The sequence below is a fragment of the Temnothorax americanus genome, unplaced genomic scaffold, assembly GCF_048541705.1.
Source record: "Temnothorax americanus isolate GAGA-0224 unplaced genomic scaffold, ASM4854170v1 Scaffold62, whole genome shotgun sequence".
In the NCBI taxonomy this organism is placed as follows: Eukaryota; Metazoa; Arthropoda; class Insecta; order Hymenoptera; family Formicidae; genus Temnothorax; species Temnothorax americanus.
In genome coordinates this window covers 681845-706338 of record NW_027509769.1, presented here as the reverse complement: position 1 = coordinate 706338, position 24494 = coordinate 681845, and the positions used below count along the sequence as shown (strand labels likewise).

General features: G+C 36.7%; 1 protein-coding gene and 1 long non-coding RNA gene across 3 annotated transcripts in view; one reads left to right on the top strand and one right to left on the bottom strand.

Annotated features, from left to right (window-relative positions):
* LOC143905474 (uncharacterized) overlaps positions 1 to 24494 on the bottom strand; it is a 120339-nt gene that overhangs the window by 71147 nt on the left and 24698 nt on the right. The window contains exon 2 of the long non-coding RNA XR_013259205.1: positions 87 to 182. This is a non-coding gene — a long non-coding RNA (uncharacterized LOC143905474). The remainder of the gene's footprint in view (positions 1 to 86; positions 183 to 24494) is intronic.
* The window catches only part of LOC143905472 (neurotrimin), a 175226-nt gene continuing 152484 nt past the window's right edge, over positions 1753 to 24494 (top strand). For both annotated transcript variants that reach the window (XM_077420913.1, XM_077420910.1), the window contains exon 1: positions 1753 to 1930. In XM_077420913.1, coding sequence (XP_077277039.1) covers positions 1858 to 1930 — 73 coding nt within the window. In that variant the 5' untranslated portion in view covers positions 1753 to 1857. The remainder of the gene's footprint in view (positions 1931 to 24494) is intronic.

The window sequence follows — 24494 nt, the reverse complement described above, 5'->3', positions numbered from 1 at the left end:
AAAAGAAGGGACAGGAGACGCGATTCACAAGGGAATTATCGGTACTTGATTGCGCTTAATCCGCGAAGTTTTCTCGTTTGACTTACCCGTTTCGAACGGCGACTTCGCCTCGTAGGCCACCGTCGTGCACGACTCGCAGTCGGACATCCGCTGAACGAAAAACGCGCGCTCTAATGCCACCCCTGTAAAGAAGAAAAATTCATATCAAACGCGAAAAGTCGAATGCTGGAATCACGCGCTAACGACGCCCGTTCGGCGGAATATGTTTGCTCACTTCCGCTGCGTCGTTCTCGCATCCTTCCTTTTATCTCTCCCCTTTTTGCCTTTGCCCGCCTTCTCTTTCTTCTCGATCATCCCTACCGCTTTACTCTTGCCTCTCTCTGCCTTTCTTCTTTTATCCTCAATACTCTTAGAGAAGAAATGTTACTGCATACATGCTCGAGAGGCGAGGACGTACCTCTAACGGCTTACACTAATCCCAGGCTGCCTCAACAGCTTGGCGAATTATTTCCATTCCGTTTCCCTATTCCCCTGCATCTAGCGTTATCAAAGCGTGTACGCGCTGCGGCGCCGTTTGTAAAGGCGAAGCTGCGGTTTCCGGTATTAATTTCAGAAACAATGAGCGTGCCTAATGCACTCTTTTCCGGTAAGCAGAGCAAGAGCAACGGGATTTTGAAGGAATCGCGGGCTTTTTTATTTTGTCCTTTACAACAGATTCGGCTAACGATATATGATATATATACGATCAAAAGTTCCATTATTAAAATCGACTATTAAATTCGATAATTACTATTATTAAATTCGTTTCTACCAAGTCTAAATAAATAATCTTGAAAAGTTTTTACATATATTGTTTATGCTCTATTTGTTAAAAACGAGCGGATATCAGATCGAGAAAACAGCAGTTGTAAAATAATACAAGTGGAGCAAATGTACAAGCAAATGACAACAAAAAATTATTAAATAATATATCCAATTTTTTAATCAAATACATATTTTTATGTAGTATATATACTTCTTTTTAGAATATGTCTTAATTCAAATTCTTGTTTATTATCGCTTTTAATTCAAAGAGTTTCTTTTCTTACTTTTTACAAACCGTAAACTGATCTTGAATAAAAAAAACGTACAAGATGTATAAAAGAGACTATAAAAGAAATAACGTCTCACACATACAAACCGTTTGATACCGAAGGTATCTTTGGATTTCCTGCTCAATGAGATAGAACGAAGATATACGGCAAATTACAATTGTCTCTCTGTGACTAGTAAAAATACGAAAAAGGCAACTACGTGGAAAACTTGTGCATGTAAGTTTCATCAATTGTTAGAGATATTTCTTTTGTACAAATGTCTCTTCCGCTGTATTCAATTTTTATCATCGGTTTGAACGTGAAATGTCTGCATTTTATAATATGAACACGTGTGCAGTGACGCAAATCCTCTTGCATTGTAAAAGGCTCGAAACGGTGCTGGATAAATGAATCGCGCACACTAAATGCACTGTGTAAGACCGCGTACATTCTCTAAACTCGACGCAAGAGAATGACATACGAGGGACGATAAACGAAATAATATAATACATTCGCACAACACGTTTGAAGGTACCTTCAATCCTCCTACGCAATGAGATAGAATGAGGATGTCCGGGAAATCACAATTGTTCCTGTGACTAGTAAAGATACGAAAGAGACAGGCACGTGGAAGCCAGGACGCATGCGTGTCGTGTTGCTCCTGCTGGACTCCGTAGGACAAGTCAGTCTGCATCTAGACTCCGGCTCGCGTGGGTTTTGTACCAGTGCGTGTACGTGACGAAAATTGAACGAGAATTAAAGGAATTTCACGAGACTAATAAATATGACAATAATCACTGCTGTCTTCGTCCCATGGACCGTGTGGATCTTCGTCACATTGGTGCATTCATCCGAAGGTAAGTGCTCACCGTATTTTTTGTCGCAGTATATGAAGACAATTTCTTAGTTACGCGCCTAAGGCAATAATTATCGTAAAAATTGTGTCTAAATCGTCTTATTAAAAAAACTGTTAAGATCATTTAACAGTTAAAGGAAAGGATCTCAAACGTTAATAAATAAGGTATTATGATCTCAAACGTATTTATCAAATTATGTTACGTCTCAGCAAACACTACTTGACATCAACGAAAATTGAAGTGTGTTGAACTTTGCGATATGTGGAAAAAATAACGTGAGAAGTCCACTCGATGAAATGCATAAGAGAACCACAATATCCAAATGCAAGCTCTTCGTATATATACTATCCATTATGGTTATACCATAAATCTGACTTAACTCGACATGCCATTTTGCGACACTTTCTTCATAAAGTCATGCCACCATTTCAGTATTTTTTAATACTTTTTATTGTGTTGCTCTAGTTTCGTAATATTGTAGAAGATATTGGAGTGTATGCAGTTTTTCTCGCAGTTATCATTGTTCTTGGCCAACATAATTAAACTTTACACTAGCACGCGTGTATATTATAAAATTAGTGGAAAAAAAATATCTTTGCATTTAAGATGCATTAAAAGATGTATATTTACGTATCACACATTACGTCATAATTACGTATTTAATATAACTGAAAAAATTACGAGTTTATGTTATTGACAGATATTTTTTATTTGTGGATATATTTGAGGATATAAACCCTCGATAAAATACCTTAAAACAAATTTATCCATACGTGTGAAAAAAAACGTTCACTTAAAAAAACTATGCAAAAGATAAATTAAAAGTCACACAAGCGGAATTATCGAAAACTCGGGTACTTTAGTAAATTTCCTAGCATACAAAAACAAGGACTTAAATAACGATAAAACCGCGTACATGGTTAAATGAAAATTTGTGGAGTGCACATGGTGGCGTGACATAGAAGTATTATCCGCAGGAAAACGGAAAAAGCCTTAAATTTATGGAAGTGCTAATTGGTATTGTTAGAGGTACCGGAGCGCCAATAATGAAAGTCGCTATAAAATGACATGGAAAGATGGTAGGAATAAAGCTAAATCGATGATTTATCGAATGAAAGATTGGATGGGCATGACTATTGGCCATTTTACATTTTTAAAGATGGTAACAAGAACAACGCGAATGAAAAGAACAAATAAATCGTGAATAGCCTGGATCAATATTGTGTATATACTGCACACAGGTACCAGACGGTACGAAGCAGTGAATTTAAGATGCACGAACCATATGTTGGTTGGTTTACATTAATTCTGTCATACGCTAAAGTGAATAAAAATCTAGAATTTTTTATTCTCGTAAATGGTAAGAGATAATAAATTTCTAATAATATGTCGGATACCAATAAATTTAAAATATTACAAGTTCTTTCAAGATAATTAATTATTATGTTATTATTGACTTCTAAAATTTTTCTTATTTTTCTAGAGAATTATAGAATTTGGAAAATTATTGATTGATCATTAGAGTAAATAATAATTATCCTAATATCATTATATATACTACAATATATTATAGGGTTTTATAATAGTAATTATTTGATTATATAAATCGTTAAGTTGTATATTAATGATTGCTCCAGCAACAATCTATATATGCAGATACCAATGTGTGAATAAAATAGGTAATATTCTTATCTTCTTAAAAACGAAATACAAACAATATATCTGTAATTTTACGAAGAAGTATAAGTAGCATAAAAAATGAAATTAAGCGAATAGTCATCATAAAATCTCTTTCTATTGATATGTCAGTATAGTAAATCCAGAATTTCAATCAAACGTATAACAATCGTGATTTTATCTCATTATATCCGGTGACTTAGGAGAGTAAAAATTAAGGTTTGAAAAGAGCGAGAGAAAGAGAGACAGGAGGGAAAAGAGAAAGAGAAAGATTAATGTCTGATTCTTATCATTGCTTCAATTTCTCTTGGGAAAATTCTCTAGAGAATTAGTGACACGCGGTCGACGAATTGCCAAGATATATAGTAATGCTGGAAGGCTCTCAAAGCATACAGCACGCAGGAACGACGTAAACTCAATGTATAAAATGGTAAATGATAAATCAAATATGCTATATTAAGCCTGAGGTAAATAAGGCCCAGAATGTAATAAAGCCCAACTTGTCAATTTCATTAGAATGGTGCAAACGCATTAAAATTTTATACATACGTAAAGAATAAACATAAGTTGACAACGCCGCGCTTATAGCTAATGCGCTTTCTGCGCCTTATATCGCCAACGGCGCGGCGCGCGGCGCCGCGATTGTCGCGCGAGTAAGTAGATACCCATATAGGATTTTACAATCGGCCCAATACACGGCCTTTTTATTATAATTTATTAATTGACTAAAATAATTCATTTTAAAATAAAGTAGGCCTTATTTGCTTCCAGTATCATATATACATACGGAAATTAATACAAATTGTTATTTTTAATCTATCTGTAATTGTTTCTAACAAAAGTTTCCTAATTCTATTGCTTAATAATATTCTTTCAGTTTTATCTATATCTGTGAGATACCTTTTATGCATAATATTTGTGTATAGTATCTTGATTGTATGCATTGCTGATGCAACAACACATTGAAATTGATAGAAACATACATACCTATTTATTAATTACTGGAGTTCTTTAGAATAATATCAATTTGAAAACAGGATACATTACAGCCGTGCATTATTATTTAAGCGATGAGCGTATATTGTACTAAATATAGTATGCTTTAAAGTAATATTTGCGTGATATATGATTTTGCAATGCCATAATAAATGGAAGCAAAATTGAACGTGAAATAAATCGCGAATTTAATGTTTTGCAGTCTACACCGTAGAGTGATTACGTGATATGCAATTATTTCCCGATAACCGTGTCCGGACGGAAGGAAATATAAATGGCAGCGTGATATTTTATGTCATAATTTCCATTAGGATATCTATTAAAATGCTGCACGTTTGCATTCAGGTAGATAAAAGAATAACTGACTACTTATAAATTGAATTGCATACAAACGTGATCAATTTATATGTTTCTAGTGTGTCAAACGCGCTACATAGCAATCATTAATTGTAACTGCTAAAGCGTGTAACCCTAATCGTCTTATCTCGAGATGCTGTATCATTGTCGATCGTCGATTGTCGGTTTTCATGTGCATATAATGGATCAACACTTAGGATTGGAATGTTCGTGTACCAATAATTTCAAAACACACACACACACACACACACACATAATAAATGATTGGAGCTTATGCGTTTTCATTATCAGCCGCATTGCATCTGTAATCAATCTTCTACTTTCCGCTTCACGAAGCGACATGAACGTGTAATTACCCGAGGTTACTGGTAAAAATAGAAACAAATGAGAAAATAAGGAACCGTATTGTCGATAAGAAAACATTGCAGCATAAAATATCCTATTTATATCAAACTATAAAAAAAACTAAAAGAAGTTATACTAAAAAAATTTTTAATATTTCCCATAAATTTAATTCTCTTCTAATTCGTGTTTAACGGATACAAAGATAACTTATTTGTTACAAAAGTTAGATAATAATACGCTAATATTATAAATATATAAGAGATATTTCACAGATAAAACTGAAGAAAGGATTCCGTTCAAGAATTCTAGTCAAGAGAACAAAACATTGCTGCCAAAACCAATTATACAGATGAATTAACACGGAAAATACAATTGGAGCTAAAATCAATAATAAAATGATAATAATATAGAAGTATAACGCTTAAATGTTTATATATGCATGTATTGAATTATGAGAGAGTAGTAGTTAATTAAGGTCTTCTCATATAGTTATCGCTTTATCGCAACAAAACCAGGCAGAGATTAATGAAATATTCGTGTTGTATTGTGAAAAAAAATTTACTTCCATGTAATCAAAAAACTCGCGGGCTGCATTCGTGCTAAGTAATTTCTTATTTAGTGACCCCAATCTGCCTAAGGAATGCGGAAAATGTAAGGCAGCTGTGCATATCCAGTCAGCAACAGCTTCAAACTTCATGTCACGGGCAGGCCTGCTAATTATTCCCTAGCACGCGAATAAGAGAAATTCCTTTCTCTTTCTCGGTGGGCAGCGTGTGCACACGATGCAAGCACGCAATGTTATACAACGCGGGCCAATTTCCATTATGCAACGCGCCTCTGTTATGCAAATAGAGACGCGTGTCTGAGCGGGCGATCTCTTATGTGATGTTCGGTGCTTGGGCGCTTCTGAACATCGTTGAAAATTTAACTTAGCGAGTTGACGCGAACGTATCGTCAGGACGCGCAGTTGCGCCGACGTGCGGCGTCCTTTTTTTCTCGTCGGTCCGTCTCGTTGAATATCCGATGAAATCCCGATGGACAACGGCTCATTCCTGAACAAAGCTGAGCTTACAGACGACGCGTGATACAACATTAAATATTTGGTCAGTTTATTAATGCCGTATTAAGTCAGTTTGTAAGCTTATGCGTATTTTTTTAGCAATTTTATAATAGGATTACAGTTTATACCTTTTAACTGATGACGCACTATAGAGATTTGTAGATATGCATTGATCTTTTACATATACATACATTAAATTATTTTCAAAAATGAATTTATAAACTTAAAGTAGTTAATTAGAGACAGAAGGAGAGAGAAAGAGATTTTGTTTCACAATATGCACATTACAGTTTATGTTGTTTATAATGTATATGTAAACATCAATAGCGGTTTAATACATTTTCATAAACCATCAGAATAATGGCAATTTATTATAAAAATCATATATTCTGCCACGAGCTTGAATATGTTTATAAAGATAATACACATATACTATGTGATTAAATAAAAATACAATATATATCTCGTATATCGAATCATATATTCAAATTTTCTTATTAGATTTATTATATATAATGTAGAGATATATATCTAATCATTATTAGTTTATATAATAGGTCTAGTAAAAAAATTTATATATAACAAAAATACGGATGTAAATTCTCATATCAAAACTCGTGATTAAATTTTTATAAATTTTACTAATGAATTTTACAATGCGCCCTTATTCAGTAGAATCCAGTTATTTTGAAATAATTCGCGATGGTGCGATTTCGAAACTTTTGAGTTGCGCATGCAGTAGCGGATTTGTTACGTCATAAAAATTTCAAGGCGATCGATTGAATGAGGGGTCACGACTCACGACGCATAGATACGTCCAAGCTGTAATCGAAAGTTTCGGATCCTCTTACGGAAATAAAATCTTGTTGCAAAAGATCGTATATTTGCTTTGAAGGAATTACGTTTAATACGTGTGTGCATGCATACATACGATCAATAACTATTCATACAGTAATATTTTCTCTTTTAATTATAGTCTCTCTTTTCAATTATATTATACATTACGTATATGACAAATAATATTTTTTTATTGCAATTGCATGTTTAATAGATGTATTCACGATTGTTTGTTACTTTCAAAGTACATTGTATGCTTGTATAATATTTTAGCGAAATTATATAGGAAACAAACATTACAGAGAATTATGAGAAATATCTTCTGATGAGCTTGTTTAGCGGTGAAATCAACAGGCGCAATCAGAAAATTAACTTTGAAAACTTTTCCAATGGTTAAAGTAGTGGTGCGCATTCGGGGAAATTATTATCAATGTACACACCTCGCCGGAAACTCTATGGAATCGAACGGTCGTTAAAGTTAAATTGGCTCGCTAATTAATTTCCACGCGGTTGCCCGTCCAATCGCCAATCGGCTCCTGTTCCTCGTACAGCATAGAACCTCCATTTCTGCCTTGGACATTGTTTTCAAAATTACGTAATAATCGACATTACATAATATCTATTATTAATAAAAACCATACGTTTAATTAATTTTTAGTCTCATTTTAGTATATTATCTATATCCGTGCTAAATATTCTTATACGTTGCATAAATTTGTGAGAAAATGCTAGAAGAGACATCTCGCATGCGCACAGTATTTTTTAACAACTTCGTAACAGTTTCGTCTCTCGAAAAGTCAACAAATTTGAATAATATATAGAAGCCGTATCAGCTAAAAGAAAAATGTTCTATTCTTATAATTGAAGTCACTTAATTATCCGCAGAAAATAATTATTTTGACAATAGAAATATTTTTTAATCATCTTTCCATTCAACACTGGCACATCTTTTATTTAGAAAAAAGTATATGTATAAAAGCATCAAGTGCAAACATATTGGTTTCCAATTGTGGAATACTTTTAAGCGGAGGTCGGGAGGTGAGAAAAGCGATTGTTTTCGCGATAGATCTGAATTTTTATGAAAATTCTGAGGTCAGTCCTGAGGACGAGTTGTGCGAACTTTGCCAGGCTGAAGCGACAAGGATGATTGCGCACGGGAAAGAGGACAATTCGAGAAACCTATCTGGCTAGCATCAGCCACCGCAAAGTGTAAAACGTCAGCTGCAAGTGCTGTTTTGCGCGCGTCCAGATTGCCGACACGGCCGCAATCGCCGACACCGATTCTGTCTCTAGTGCGTTTTCATGCACCGATACTTGTACCGCTTTTAAAGGCCTACAAAGAGTAGAGACATTTCCTTCGCGTATATCGTATGAAAAAAATTGAAATTAATGAGATGAATCGATTCACAAATACGTTGAGTTTAATAATTTTTTTCAAGATTGCTATACAACGTCTCAATTCTTTGCAAGATATATATGTACATGTTTAAATTATTAAAAAAAAAAAAAAAAAACGAGGAATATCTATATGGTTGCCTTTCTATTTAAAAAACCAATGGTCCAGTTTTTATAAAAAATTTTGCGGTTTGTATGAAAAATCATGCAGTACTAGTAATTAAATAATTATATCATCTTATATACTATATAGAGAATAATTCTTATTTTGATGTAAAAATTGATTCGTCTTTAATATATAGCTATCAAATTTAATAATTTCCTAATTAATCAAAATTTCAACTCTATGTAATAATATTCGACGAACATTTTATCTATTAATAGAATATATATGACTTCCTTCCTATAAATTACACATCAACACGCATCAACGCATACATACAAATGAACGACTAAGCTCGAAGAAGGCTGAATCTTTAGTGACTACGGAAACGGAAACTCTTTGGTCGGGTTACTCTCCGAGCCATTGTTCTTAGCACGAAAGGGAACGCACAAACACACACACATTGTACGTGGTGAATCAAGCTTTTCTCGTAATACGAATTTCGGATATATTCAGCAAAAACGAAATGCGAGATTTTAACATTAAGCGAGAACTGTTAACTTATATATCTGCAATATATACCTACATATATTACACTATTGCGATGCACGTAGGATTTTTTTCTATATCTCTTACAATTGGCATTGCAATAACTATGTAAAGAACTCAGGATCAGAACATATCCGCAATAAAAAGCTGTTTTATTAAGTTATTTGAGGAGAATTGAATTTCTATTATCGAATAATTTTTCATTCTAAAATAACGCGAGAGGATAGAAGGCTAATCTACAATCATTCTTTATAAAATATCTACAATTGTTTCTCCTACGAGATACTTGTTGATGAGATAATTGTTTCCTATTAGATTACTAGAGTATATACAATAATTTTTACTTTTATTTTTACACTTATTTTTAGTGTCTCTCGATTTTATTTAAAAATATGCTAATGATACTTATTTTTTATTATAGATTTATTATTATTGTTTAATATATAATCACACAGAATCTATTTTGAAGTGTCTTACGTCCAGTGTGTTATATAAAATATTGATGTGGAAGAGGTCCACTCTTCCAGGTTTTCAGCTTCTTGAGGATCATCGTCTGAAGTTTCCGAAGCTTGTCGGATCTTCGTAGGGTCGGTTATTAACTTGTCATAGAAGTTAAGTTTTTAATCTTTTTTTTAATCAAGTGTTACAACATAACTCGGACTCTAAATATGTCGTGCGCATCATACTTTTAATCTTTAACATTATAGAGAAGAGTGTCAGAAAATCAACGCGGCTTCTTATCGGATATCTATGGACTTGTGATTATTCGTGTCAGTTGTGTCGGTGTTGAATTGTGTTTGCATAGTAGTGTAATAAAAAAAGATCTATTTCTTAGAGGAACGCACGTAGTACGTCTTGAAAAGGAAATGGCGTGATTCTCGATAAGTAACAGCGAGAGTCTGGCGCGAAATTTAAGCTATTACTCCAGCTTTCTCGCAAGAAAATCTATCTTCTTAAAAGTAGATTTTTTTACTCTTTTATTAGCAGAATACGATGCAACCAAGTATAACGATAACCATTTCGTTGTTCGTCTAACGTCTAGCTTATATACTACAATGAGTAGAATCTAATTATGAATATCTTTTTCTGGTAATTTTTCTCTTATCGGCTAACATCAAAATTATTTAAAAATATCAAATTATATATATATATATATATATATATATATATATATATATATATATATATATACAAATATGTATGTCTTTCAAGTAAGAAATGTTTTTATACTCATTAGAAATCATTTATATGCAAGTTTTATAAGAATAACGGAAAAGATTAGTTGCATGCGCATTACAAGCTACTTTTACGAAAGAAACATAAACTAAGGGATATCTTAATAGAACTTTTGCCGAAGAGATTGCAGTAATAAGTTATCGAATTTTGCATCTTGAATGATAATGCGCCGTATATCAGATTACGCTTTTTGTTGCTAAAAGCGGTATTATCATGTAATAAACTTTCCGGCTTCTTTTCCTGAGTCGTGAGATATGCGTTCTCATCGTCATCGCCGTTCAAATGCCGTGTAACAACATCGTGTAATGTGTGCGACTGCTATTTCATGATGACGAGGGCTCAAAGTTTTCCTCGTGACACGTGACACAGCTATGCAACCATAGTGCGCGTATTCATTATGCGCTTCATCGTGAAGAGAGTGGGGCGAGAGGAAATTATGCCTTGTGTCTCCTTACGCCCAATACCTCAACGAGTGCCAGCGCATACTTATATACGTGACGTATGAAGACGAATAGCTGTTACCGTTACGGCGTTACAATGAATTAACAGTTACGATCTCGCTCGCAACCGTATCATCTATAGTATCTCGTGTCTATTTCGAGCGTATCGCCACACGCTTTTTGGAGAACATTCAACCTCACTTTTAGGGATGCCCTCTTCGCGCTTCGCCCTTCACATTTAGGGATCCGTCAATTGTCTGTTGACCAATCTCTCTCCCCTTTCCTCCTCTTTCCGTTTGATTATTCTCTTCTTCCGGTCTCGATCTCCCCTTGACACCGCTGCCGTTACTCTTTCGCCTATCGCCGTACGAGACGTTAATCACCCAGCAAGCAGATCGATCAGCGATTAATGAGAAACGTCGACGATGTGGAGGTGGAAATTTACACGGTCCGTTCTACCGTTGCGAGTAGGGTATCGTGATCGATTCGGTATCCTTGGCACCTTTCGGAGCACGAAGCGCTTGAAGAAGGCGAGGCGTAGAGGAGAGCGGAAAGTTGCGGGCGCGGGGAATTAGGAGTATTCGAAAAAAAACTCCATTGCTGTAATCCACGTTAACCTTTCCGAGGCCTCGGACGAACTCTTTAATAAAATATGCGAGACTGCCATGGCGGGAATGCCAAGAAGTATCGCATTCAGCAACAGCGGGCACATCGTCCCGAAGTTTCACGGTCTGTCGGTTTCCGCGGGTAGAAACTGTTTGACATCTCGGTGAACTTTTCCCACTCCCTCTACCTACGGCAGATATCCCCGAAGTTTACTGGCAATCCTAATGTCACGATAATATGTAATGGAACTCTATATCGCACAAACGGAACGTGTAACGGTGGTTCGAACCCGACCGCGCGGCGCATAACGCGTGAAAAGCATTGTTGCGCAAATTAAAGGCCGTATACCATTGCAACGCTGAATAAGCTTGATTTGCGAGAAGCAATGGGATACTGAATCAACTAAAATGAGCGAACTGTTTAGTAATGGCAAACAAAGGTATATTGGTCTATGTTTATCGGATCATTATTAGATATTAGGAAACATTAGCGGAAAGACAAATCGTTACCGTTAATTAACGCGGTTATGTTATTAAGTATGTTTACGACATATGCTCCATGCACAAGAAATTTTACATGCATAGAAACTTGTATTATTGCGTACACAGCCGACTAATTATTAGCGTATAATTGCTTGTTTGCACTGTTTTACGTAATACCACGCTGTTTCAAAACACAGTACTTTACCAATAATTGTGTACTTAAACTGCACCGCGATTAGAGCTGAGAAATTAATAATAATTAAGTTAACTTAACTCGCATTTACATATTTGATACGCGTTCTCGAAATTAATTAATAACACTTTTAACAAAATCAGTCGTATATTATACGATGTAATAATTGCTATTACATTATTGCCTTCAAAAATGATTTTTTTTCTGAAATCTGTAATTTTCGATTAAAGTGAAGAGATAGAATGGAAGGATTCAGATTTCACGCGATTTTAGATTAAAGACCGCACGACGATTATAGGTAGGAACTTTCTCGAGGTATCTTTCTCTTCTTTTTGAGTCGAAAGATCCTCCGAACGACTTTCTTGCTAACGACCGATTTGAAACGATTGCTTCATCGTCCACGACTATGAATGGGCTACCTAGAAGAAGACAAAAGTCGCTTTTCTCTCAAATCTGCTCTGAATGACATTCGGGAACGCTGAGTGAAGACTAGTCAGCCGCATTTTCTATACGACGTTAAATAATTTATTTTTAAGGAATATATATATAAGTATTTTAAAGTTACGTATTGTAAAACAATTAAATTCGATTAATGATAGTGATTTAATTAAATTCTTCTGTTACAGGATTATTATCTTAGATTTAACGTAGATATAATAGGAATAAATTTTTTATATTTCTCATTAAATAAAAATTAAACTAGATGTTTTAGCTATGCTGAAAAAGTTGTCTACAGATATTAATTATTTAAAAGTAATTCAAAAAAATACCTAATCAGTGTCAAATATCACTTTTGTCGATAATTTCATTATCACCGCATTATCTCATAGGATGAAAAAACCGCATTAGTCTTAAATATGATAAATTAGATCTGTGACGAGTATTATTTCGCGCGAGACGCAGTAGTTACCATTTCTCCAATACCCTCGATCTACCAATACTTGGTATTGATCTCGCTATGCAAATATCGGACGCGAACGATAAGAAAACTTCTTCACTTTGCCCCATCCCTGAGGAAAATGTTGTTCCTGCCGTTGGAAATACTCCGATCCATTGCGTAGCCTGCTTCTGTTCGGCTTCTCCGCGTTGGACGTCGATTTCCCGTTAAGTTACTTTCGAAGATAGATTATTGGCCAGGATACAGAAGCAGATATCAGCTCTTGGATATCGGAATATTCTTGGCAAATGCGCATACGTACTACGTCTTATTCTTCCCTATGGATCTTCGTTTCCTCATTTGTGAAGCATTGTTTTAGCACATAATAAAACCGCTTGTTATCGTGATATATCCAATTAACAAATCATCCGACAAATAGTGTTCAACTTTTATAGAGATACTTTTAAAATTATAAAATAAATAAAGTAAATGTATAATAAATAATTTTGTGAGGTTTTTCATTCTTTTCTTTTAAATTCATTAATGCCCCAAATGTAATTTTTGACATATTTCTTACGAAAATTAACCAAATAAGAAATTATTGACGTACTAAATCTATTAATAAGTCAGTGGTGTTTGTAATATACCTGAAGTAACGTACATAAATTTAGATTAAACATTACATCTAAATTTTAGCGGCTAAACATTTATTACTTAGGGATTACTTTGTACATTCGTCAACCAGCAGCTAGCTCTTGCATTATTTTAGTCCGATTAGTCGTGGTCCATTTTCTCTAGCGACCGCATATATAAATTGCGCATTACGGGACAGCAAAAGGAACAAGACCGATCGGATCACGTATGTTAAAAACGCGGGCGTTGTAATGCAGAAGGAAACGGAGGAAAAGTGAGAAAAGGGGGCAAGAAGAGAGAAGGCGCAGACAGCGCTATGCGTAGCAGGACTCGGATTGCCACGTTGGCTGTTGTTCAAACAGTCTATCCGACAATAAAAAGCGATGCACGTCTTTGCCGGAGAAAGCCCCTCGCTTCCGCGACGTTCAAACGGGGGGGAGAACCCCGAACGCGTGGGCGGGGGCGAGCATAGGGGTAAGGAACAAGCAGAAAGCTCGACGACCCGCGCCCATCGTCGAAGCTTTCCGCTTTCTCGCTCACTGCATCTCCCCCCTCATCCCACTTCTCGAGTCGCGTTCCTATCTTGTGTTTCTTCTTATACCAAACTCTCTCTCTCTCTCTCTCTCTCTCTCTCTCTCTCTCTCTCACCCTCAACGACTCTCTTCGCTCATACTTCCCCTTTTCCGTTCGCCCTCCTAAACGACCCGTCTCACGAGTGGTCAAAGGAAGAAATGTGTTTGTGTTTGGACTCTCGCCAGATAATCTGCGGCAATAAATTTCTGTGTGTATAGTGCCATGTGATTGGTTTTATCTCTTGTGCCACGGCACTCACGCCGGGCTCGCTGCCCGACGGTATACCTAACCCTTTACCTCGATTCGTGGCGAGAGTTACGATAGATAACCGCGGAAGGAAGAACGATACGGCATGCTGGAGGATGGTCGTTGGTGCTCGAGAAGAGTGGATAGGTGGCTACCTACCCGAGAAATCAACCCCTAATTCGTTTGCCGCGTGAGAATCTACTGTGGACCAGTTTCCCCTTACCGTCCGTGCCACGCGGGTGTATGCCTTGAATTGTAAGCGGGCTCTCGTCTTATGCCTTCGGGGTGTCGGAGGCAGTTTCAAGTTAAGAACGTCTCGTACGTTTTGTATACGGCGTTTATCCTGCCTCATCCAAGCCGCTGAAGAAGCTTCCCTTGCTCTTATAACTTTTCAGCATCAGCATTTACTAGTGTCGTCACACGTGAATAGCTGAGATACCAGGGAACGTATCAGCTGCTACGGTTGTTTATGCAGTATATCGGATGTTTCATAAAGTTTGCAACTTCGCGGCTCTGATTATATTCTTTGACGAATTTGTAACCGGATTTTCTTTCATCATTAAAGTATAATTATATAAGAAAGATTGTTTGTAATACATTGATGCATTGTTTGCCCGTATATCTTCGACAAATATCGGTAATGATTTTATAAATAGTATTCGTTTCAAATTATTATTTCTGTAATTACAAATAGTTGCTATATTCCTTTGACCTTGGAAATACTTGTTGAAATGCGCACCGACGCGACGCAATCATCATAATTTTACTCTGCTATGACTATCATCTACGTTTTCTCAGAAAATGTGTTACGTACTTCCGGAAGGCGATATGTCTTACGTTACGTATGCAACATGCGATTTAGCTATTCTGCAGAAACCAGGGCTCACCTCTAGAATTCCTTTACAATGCAACCATACTGAGGTAACATCGAAAAACGGCCTGTTGCATATGACTGTGAAATATATCAGCCAGCGTAAGAAGTACGTTATATCTGATGATGGAGCATTTTTTGAACGAGAATTGAAATCGCTATTTCCTGACGTAGCCGAACGAAAAAAATTTATATCACAATTACACATTATTATTACATAAAACCTCTCCATATTGACTAATAATTTGAATAATTTTATAGACAAAGCCTTTGTTTATTAAATATGTGTATATTATAAGTTAATCTTAATATTATTATATAAATTATAGATATTCATGATATTTCTATATTATTTATCCAGAATTTCATACGTCAATTTTATTTTTCCGAAAATAGTATTTAAAAGAGTTACAATATTGGGTGAACATACTTTGTTACATTCTCCTAATAGTCCGATTTAATTAAAAAATTCAGACCCATCGCGACTTACTCCGCAGTCTTCGCATCCTTCAGTACAATCAAGAGAGTAATCTCTGATGCTCCTCGCAAAGGGAACCTTTGATTGTTCCTGGGCATTCGAGCAGTTGCAATTACATCGCGTTACAAGCGTAGTGTCACGACTCTTCAAACAGCTATCCCGTATTCGTCACGAATACAACGCGTTCTCAGTCTCGACAATGAGTATATCGCCGTATTACAGACGTATCTCTGAAGCACGAAGGTCTTTCAGGTCGGATTGAAGACGCGCACGAAGATACTCTCGCATCGCTGGATAAGACGACACGATATCGATCCGGGCGACGAGACACCCGGAACGGTTACAATGATTCGTAGATACGAACGCAGTTATAGAGTTTTCCGAACGTAAACGCGGAAGTCCGAGAAAGTCGTGTTATTTACGATGTATATAAAGCGCGATCGCATATACGGCTCATATGGATTATCCGCATATTCGAGCCAAATCAGCGCGCTTATCGTGGACGTTTCGCCATATCTAAAACTGCATTGAGGCAAAATGGAGAAAATTTGCTTAAAACACTGCTAGTCAGGCTCGGCTATGTCATGCGAATGTAGAGAGCTTAACCGCCGACGAGAAGACTTCAACGTTTTATATTGCAGTAACGAATTTTTTTCGAAGCATCGTATATGAACCGTATTCTAATATTCTTAAGGCCATTGCACGTAACAAAGATTTAGCCGTAATCGTAAGGCCGTAAGAAAATAAACCAATCACAGTCGATTATTCTTTTCGCGCTCGAAGAATAATCGAGTGTGATTGGTTTATTTTCTTATGGCCTTACGATTACGACTAAAACTTTGTTACGTGCAATGGCCTTTAGCTCAATGATGCAAGCAGCATTTTTAACAAAATCAGAGTTTAACAGGAGGAGGGAAGGGGTTATTTATACGCGAACCTATGCGATAAACATAATGTCGGCATGGCACTAAGCGCACTGCGGCAAATAATGTTAAATTCATAACGATAGAGCCATGTTAATAGCTATGTGGGCAGGCAGCGTTTGGTTTAACGTTTTGTTATAACCACTAAACACAGAGTGTATATTGCGTCTAGATAGAACGTATCGCAGTTATTTCAGTACATTGTACTGTATATTATACAAACCTGTTATACATACAATCCGTAACCATTTCTGGAACTCGATGTAAAAGCGTTTAATTGAATTCCTATCGAGAGGAGTTGAGCGTTCAATTCTCTTTTGGACACAAACAATATCTTCCTTTATTTAAAAAATATCTATTATTTTTGTAGATTTATATATTTTTATGGCGGAATAAAACTTTCTTTTTCTGCGTAAACTTCTTTTTAAAATTTTCTCGTTTCGTCTAGTTCAGATGCACATTTTCGTATACCGATATCTTCAATGAACGGGCAATAAAAGCATGCATCGAAAAAACGATAAAACGACACGTATTTTAGACTCCGCGAAGGAAGAGTAACAGAGGAAAAGAGACGGAGACGAGGGAGAACAGGAATTCGATCTGTCTACGGGGCTACGTCGTTTCAAGCAAAGTGTATTCAAAGTGCCCAAGCACAGAACTTCCCCAATCCCTTTCCCGCTCGTTGTACATGGCGTCCTGCAGGAACTGGCGGATGTTGGTACAGCCGGAAACGCTGTGCACGGTTGTCGAACGTAGTCGCACGATGGAGCCGAGGAAAATTGATGCTCCGAGCCGTTCCGATGTCGGGATCCTGAGGGGAATGGTTTTCGTGGTGTAGCACGAAGCACGAGTCTTCATATCGAAGGATCTTCACTTTCCTCTGTTCTTTGCCTACGTCACTTCCTCAATCTCCTGACAAGTCTTCGTTAAATTTATGATCTCTCATTTAACGCTCCACCACTTTGCGGATTCAATTATAATACCATTCAGATACGGTTATATCATATATATTAAATGTCACGATAAAGTCATGCATTTTTTCATAATTACATATATACTTCTTGAGGTTGTTCAAATGTTATCTAAAAAAAAATTTATTTTATTCTTTGTTTCAATTTTCTCACAACTTGATAATTTTTAAATTTTTAACAAACTCTTGCTAAATCTGAATTTAAAACTTTGTTAAACTCTGATCTTCTTAAAATTAACGGAAGGATAATCCTGTGGAAGCTTAATCAACTAAAGTCCCGCGTTATGCAACAGTTAATAAAATATTACTGCTATTCTTTTCAACGCGATTTTCAAGATATACCTACTAGAAGCACGATGACTATCCTATACACGTCGAAGAAGAAAAGTCGTACGTATAGATACTTTTAATCGTTGGCTACCATCCAGTCTCGACAGCAACGTAACGTTTCCGTCTTGGTACAGAGAATAACGCAACGAATGTCAATGACTCTTGCGAGAAACCAAGTGCTTAGTCGAACGACGTTAATGCGTCGACGTTGCTCTTAAGCTGCCCCGGTTCCACATTTTACGCCACTGGTTTCGTGCAATCGACATCTTCTTTACTGCACGGTCTTGTAATATTTTATTCCGGCGCGACTGGTTCCCGGTACATCCACATTCCAGCGGGAAGAATTATTCGATAGAAGAAATTTGTCTCGGGTAGCATACACTGCCACTACTGCCCTGTTCCGGCGAGACACGTTAAATTACATCTCCCCATTTCTTCCTTTCTTTTGTTCCAACATGCATGTCGCTCCGGTTAGGTCAGCTACACATATCAATCTCGCGATATATATATAAACGCTTCCCTTTATAGTAATTATCATTGTTTTGAATTTACTCAAACGTTATTCTACAATATTAATTATTCTCTACTTTTTTCTCATCGTATTAATCCACTTATAGCTCACACGCGTCAACTTTTTCAAAATTGTATAAGACATCCTTCTCACCATATACGAAGGTTAGGCCACATACCTATTAATGGGATTTACACTCGATCTATAGACAAGATTCTCGTCCTTGTCGAGGACCGTTAAGTCTCAATGCGCGCGCGGTAGATGGTCGTCTTACGGGACTAATTTTCGCCATGGGAGAAAAACGTGCGGAGGATACAGAACAAATGCTTAGATCGTCATTCTAATTCAAAGACGCGCATGTTCCCGCGGCAGCGTTTCGTTAACTCTCGACAATCATAAAACGCGATTCGGGAACGCTCTAAGGGAGAACACTACTGTATAGTTTCTGGCCGGCCGTCGCCTTGGAAAAATATTCGACATCTAAAAACGGAGCGGGCGCAAGGTTCCGTAGAAATCGGCTCTCGCGTTCTACGTCTTCGCTTCTCTCCATTATTATTTTACCGTTCGACAGGCAGTATCGACATACACGTACCACGTACGTGAGAGAAACCCTTTCACGTTGCCGAGCTCTCTCACGGTGCTTTTACTCGATTTAACCCCTGCCGCCGACTGCCTATCCGACAACGACCGCTAGTTTCTCTGCAGCAATAATGGCCAAGGACAAATCATTTCACTCCGCCGCCATTATCGTCGATGCTACTGTCGACATTACTGATATCGTCGTCAGCCCTTGCAGAGACTTTCGGTCGTCAGCAAAGAGGCTTTACCTCCTGATTGAACAAGCTCTAAATCGACCTGACTCCGGGAATTTCCCAAGCAGCGCAGACTTCAATTTCAAGCGTATATTCACTTGTTGCCGGATTACTGTCCCACCCCTGTCGTTTGAAAAGTTTATACGTCATCGTGAATTTTGAACTTTTCTTCCGCGAGACTATTCGTCTCGTCGTCATACCATTATCTCGGAGCTCTGACATTAATCTTGATTTATTTTCGATTTCTACAACGTAATCTGGCACTGCACCGTCCGGCATTAGCGTTGTCGGGCTCGCTATAATTTTGTTGTCGATAATAAATCTAAATGCACGCTGCCGTACGTCGATTGCGATGAAAGCCAAGATTTACACGGGCAATAAAATCTCGCTTCTCGAACGGATAAACGTCATCTTGCACCGAAGGACCGAAAAAGTATAGGATCGCGAGCAGAAGGGTGTAAGAATGGAGCGTGCGCCGGAAGAAATGACGTATTGCGGTGCGAGGTCGATCAAATTACGTGTATACCGGCGAGAGTAAAGTGTAGTTTCGCAGGGTCCAAGAGAAAAAATTACGTTGGATCAAAACATGTTACAGTATCCAAAGTTTACCAAGAGATTCTCCGATAAATTCATCAATTTGTCATCGGTTAAAGAGAAACGTCTCAAATATACAACGTTGTGACGCTACGACTCTGACATACATCCTTAAGAGATCTCAGATAAGTTTAGATTTATTTTTGCCACGTTTAAGCTGTATCTAATCCTAATTTGCAATCGTGACAATAATGTACAATAATAACATATATCGAGAGCGATATAAATCCGTTTCTGCGATATTGCACCGTGCGCGTGCCATATTGTGGACGGTGCGGAAAAGTTCGCTTTAACGGTTTTATATGAGTTTAAGCTTTAATTGGTTCAAGCGATACCAGCAATTACGGGCACGCTTTTATGTCACCGCGGAATTTACAATTGAATCGAAAATTGTTCGTTGAATCCAAGTTCCTTGCTCCGATTGTAACAATGTCCCGTATATATATCTCTGAGAAAACAAGGTAGATTGCGGACCTCAGATAAACTTCTACTCCGGGCAAAAAGTAAAAGCGTGCGCGATAAATACAATGGACGATCCATGCACGGGAATAATAGTTAAAAGTTAATGCACCGTAATCATAGCATGAAGATTGCGTTTGGGCTGCAATAATAACGCGACGCAACGGCGAGTATTTCAACCGGAATACTGCAAAAGAAATTGATCAGTACGTAATAAATTGAGTTATTGCAATCACTTGTTTAAAACCTAGAATTTTATGATCGACGGTGAATTTCGGAGTTTTTTCACCTTTTTATATTTCATGAGATCGAAATAAATGTTGAAAATTAGTTTGCCAATATTACAGCGGAATGATCATTATTATGCTTTATTATAATGATGAGCTATCGAAATATGTGTCAAGTGGATGCAGTGATATCAATGTATAATTTATAGAATTTTGCATAAGTGCCAACATGCAGTAAAAATAAGTCGAGCTATTTGAGATCGATTTATTTATCAATTAATGAAAATGAGAAATTAGGTCATTTCATTTAATTCATGTAATGTGAAGTAAAAATTTTAAATCATTATTTCAATTTAAAATTCTTTTTATGAGACTTTTTACTTATTTTCATGTATGAAAAAAATAATTTCTAAAACTCGAGTTGCATTATCAATCGAAATATGACTTAATGATCATTACCTTAATGATCATTGCTACGATCTTTACAACAAACGAGAATAATCGTTGAGTCATAATGAGAATGAAAACCGAATTAGTGCTTAAATCAAGATGATTTAATAGTGCGAATACACTAGTAGCGTGGAATGCGAGTTTATAAAGAGGTCGATTAGAATGTTATCAGCAAGCGGCGAGTTGCATTTGCATTCGATGCAATTGACCCTACGCATGACTGACTACTCGTTAAGTCTTTTCACATTAGTAATTTGCAAATAGTTTGTTCATCTGTATACGATTGAATGACAATTAGTTCATTTAGTTGAATATCCAATAAGTTAACATATTGAGAACATTTTCTGCAGTAGAAGAGTTTTCTAAAATATCTATATAAGATGCCTTTTAACATTCAATTTTAAAAAACTTAGAACATATTTATTTTGTCATCAACGTAGTATGCTATTTTTATTTCACAAAATCTTTATATGCATATTTTTTAGAATTGTTATTTTACGATTGTTTAAAATCACAGAATTTTAATTTAAAATTTTGTTGCTAATATCTGTAGTTTTATAATGTAAAAATTTATAATAAATGTCGGATTCTCTCGATATTTTGTTCAGAAAAATTTTACTTTGTATTTGTATCCGTAAAATATTATTCGTGCCTTTCGAGACATCTAACGTTATATTCACCGGTGCGACGCGATCTGTTTACGCAGAAATACGAGTCCAATGATTCGATGCGGAAACTCGTTTGTCGAAGATTGAGAAAACAGAGATGCCTCGTTCCGATGAGGTGCGAAGAAGCCTGGGAGACATTCAGACGTAAAGGGGTAGCGCTCGGTGGACGAGCAAAGGAGTGCGCGCGCTCGATTAATCTCGCAATCTGGATGGAGTGGCTATGATAGACTCCCATGAATAACTCATGAGCAGCGGGTACCTGCTTCCCATAGGGACATTCGCGTATAATTCAGCCACTTCATTTGTCCTCATTACTATGCCCGATCGTTACATAGAGCGCACGATTTACGGGGCTTCGAGCGCTCCGTTCCTCCCACTCTGGGCCCTTCCCTCTTTTCGGTACACGAGGCACCTGTATGGCGTCCCTCGACGAGCTGTCGCCTAAAATCCTTTTCACGTGCACAGATGAAAATGCAACCGCGCTCGCCGCGTATCTTGACAAGAGGACGTTGCACAGCACGGATCTGCGTTTGTATCTTGCGTGCAAACTAGATACGCGATACGCGATACGCGATGTAAATGTAAGCAAAATGTAATGCGAGATCTTCCCCTCTTCTTCTTTTTGCCGTTAGCACATAAATACTTTGCAAATAAATTAAACATTAAAAATACGTTTTGATATAAAGTTTAAGTTTTTGTTATTAAAATATTAATATAAATTTGCAGCATATTAAGCTATTCTTTAAGTTTGTATATATTTGAATTTAAAGAGAAGTATGAAAAGATTCTAATAGTTTATAAGCCGATTCTCACAAACTATATCTACAGATGAGGTTAGGGCGGAATAGAGCAAGTACTATCATCTCAAAGAACAAGAAGCTCCTATAATTGCCTTGCACTACAAAACTTATAATCCGCATTTTGATTATACGAATTCACGATCTTGGAATGTCGAATTATCCGAATAATATTATTTTGCAACAGCAAATAACAGTATTACGTATTCATCCATTTAATTCCGACTATTGTTTCTAGCTGACCGTAAAACTCGTACAGAAAACTGAAATTTATGAATTCAAAAGTGGCCCACGAAATGCCCTGACGAGTGGCCCGTCCGGCAACGGGATAAATGGCTCTCTAGGGAAGGATAAAGAAATTTCGCGAGCCCATCCTGCATCCAGAATCCGGCGTTCGCTACGAATGGATTCCCGATAAATAGATATCAAAACGAGATAAGAAGGATACGCCATTGAGAGAATTGGAAATAAATTTCCATGCCGTTAAGAAACATATTGCATTCATCGCCTATATCTTCTCGCGTCTTCTTTTCATGGGCGCACAACCGCTTCGGCAACTGCCGGCGGTGGAGGAGCAGGATGGAGAGGAGCTGCTACTGCTGGGCTACTTTCTCATTAAACGCAATGAGATTTTGAACTTTATAATTTCTTTACGTCGACATAAACTTTTTTACCTTGTTACTGACCTCTCAGTAGTTTCCGATGTATCCCGGGGATATAAGTGGCCATACTGAATCCAATGTTAATATTCGATGTAATTCCGTAGCTTTTGTGCCACGGTATGGAGTAATGAACCACGGGGAAAACTTTAAGATTGAAATTCTGCTTTCATTTGTGTAAGAACTTACATTAAATTAGGGGATAATTGCGATTGCACTGGAGCACTCGTATTCTACACGGACACGTTTGAAGAAAGATCGCAAATTTGTATTATGTATAAGAATTATTGACCTCTCTCGAGTGATATTTGATAAGCGGAAAGGGCAGAGTTATCCTGTGTTGCCTTAAGATAAAAATATCTTTTACCTTACAGCCGTTCCTTCGATAGAAACTTATTAATAAATCCTGCTATTAAAATAAAATAAGGTTGTATGTACATAAAGATATAAAAGACGTATATGTGGTTATTATACAACATATCGCAATTCAAAACATTGGCCAAGTGTTGGTTTCATTGTAACGTCTGGCAACTCCTATATGGGAGACCAATATACGTAATTTATTTAAATTGCAATATTTCGTAATTTCTACGTAAATTCTATTCTGCTCGCCTCTATAAGATTTACTATATTTATGGTTTACTTTTCAGTGCGTTTTTGCGGTTATCAATATGCCATCATTTCGGCATGCACACTTTGGAGTACGTAGCAACAGAATTTCCTTCAGAGAGTACATCTTTTCATATAAGACTGTTAAGGTATTCCTTTCACGGAGGAGCGTATTTTGTAGGCGCTTAAGCAGGGCGTCAGCAAACTCTTGTATATTGCATTAAACTTATATAAAATAAAGTTATAATTGATTATTATGTTTAATTATAAGAAAAAAGTGAAAAAATTATGTGTATTTAGAAATTTTTTATTTTTCGGTAAATTTTACTGTCGGAACAATATGGCAACGCTGCGCTTTTCAGGGCGCCGATTGTAAATGTGAAGTTGATAACAAAAGTGTCAATGTAAGTGTCAATTTCATTAATCAAGGAATATTGTGACATTTTCTTTTTATCAAAGAGAGATTTTATAATAATAATGAGTGATAAGAAACATAAAGTAAGGAGTAATGTGGGCAAAAATAAGGGACAATTTGTGAAAATAAAAGTTGATAATAACCCGTACGTGATGAACTGAAGTGTGACATGAGCGCACAGCTTGC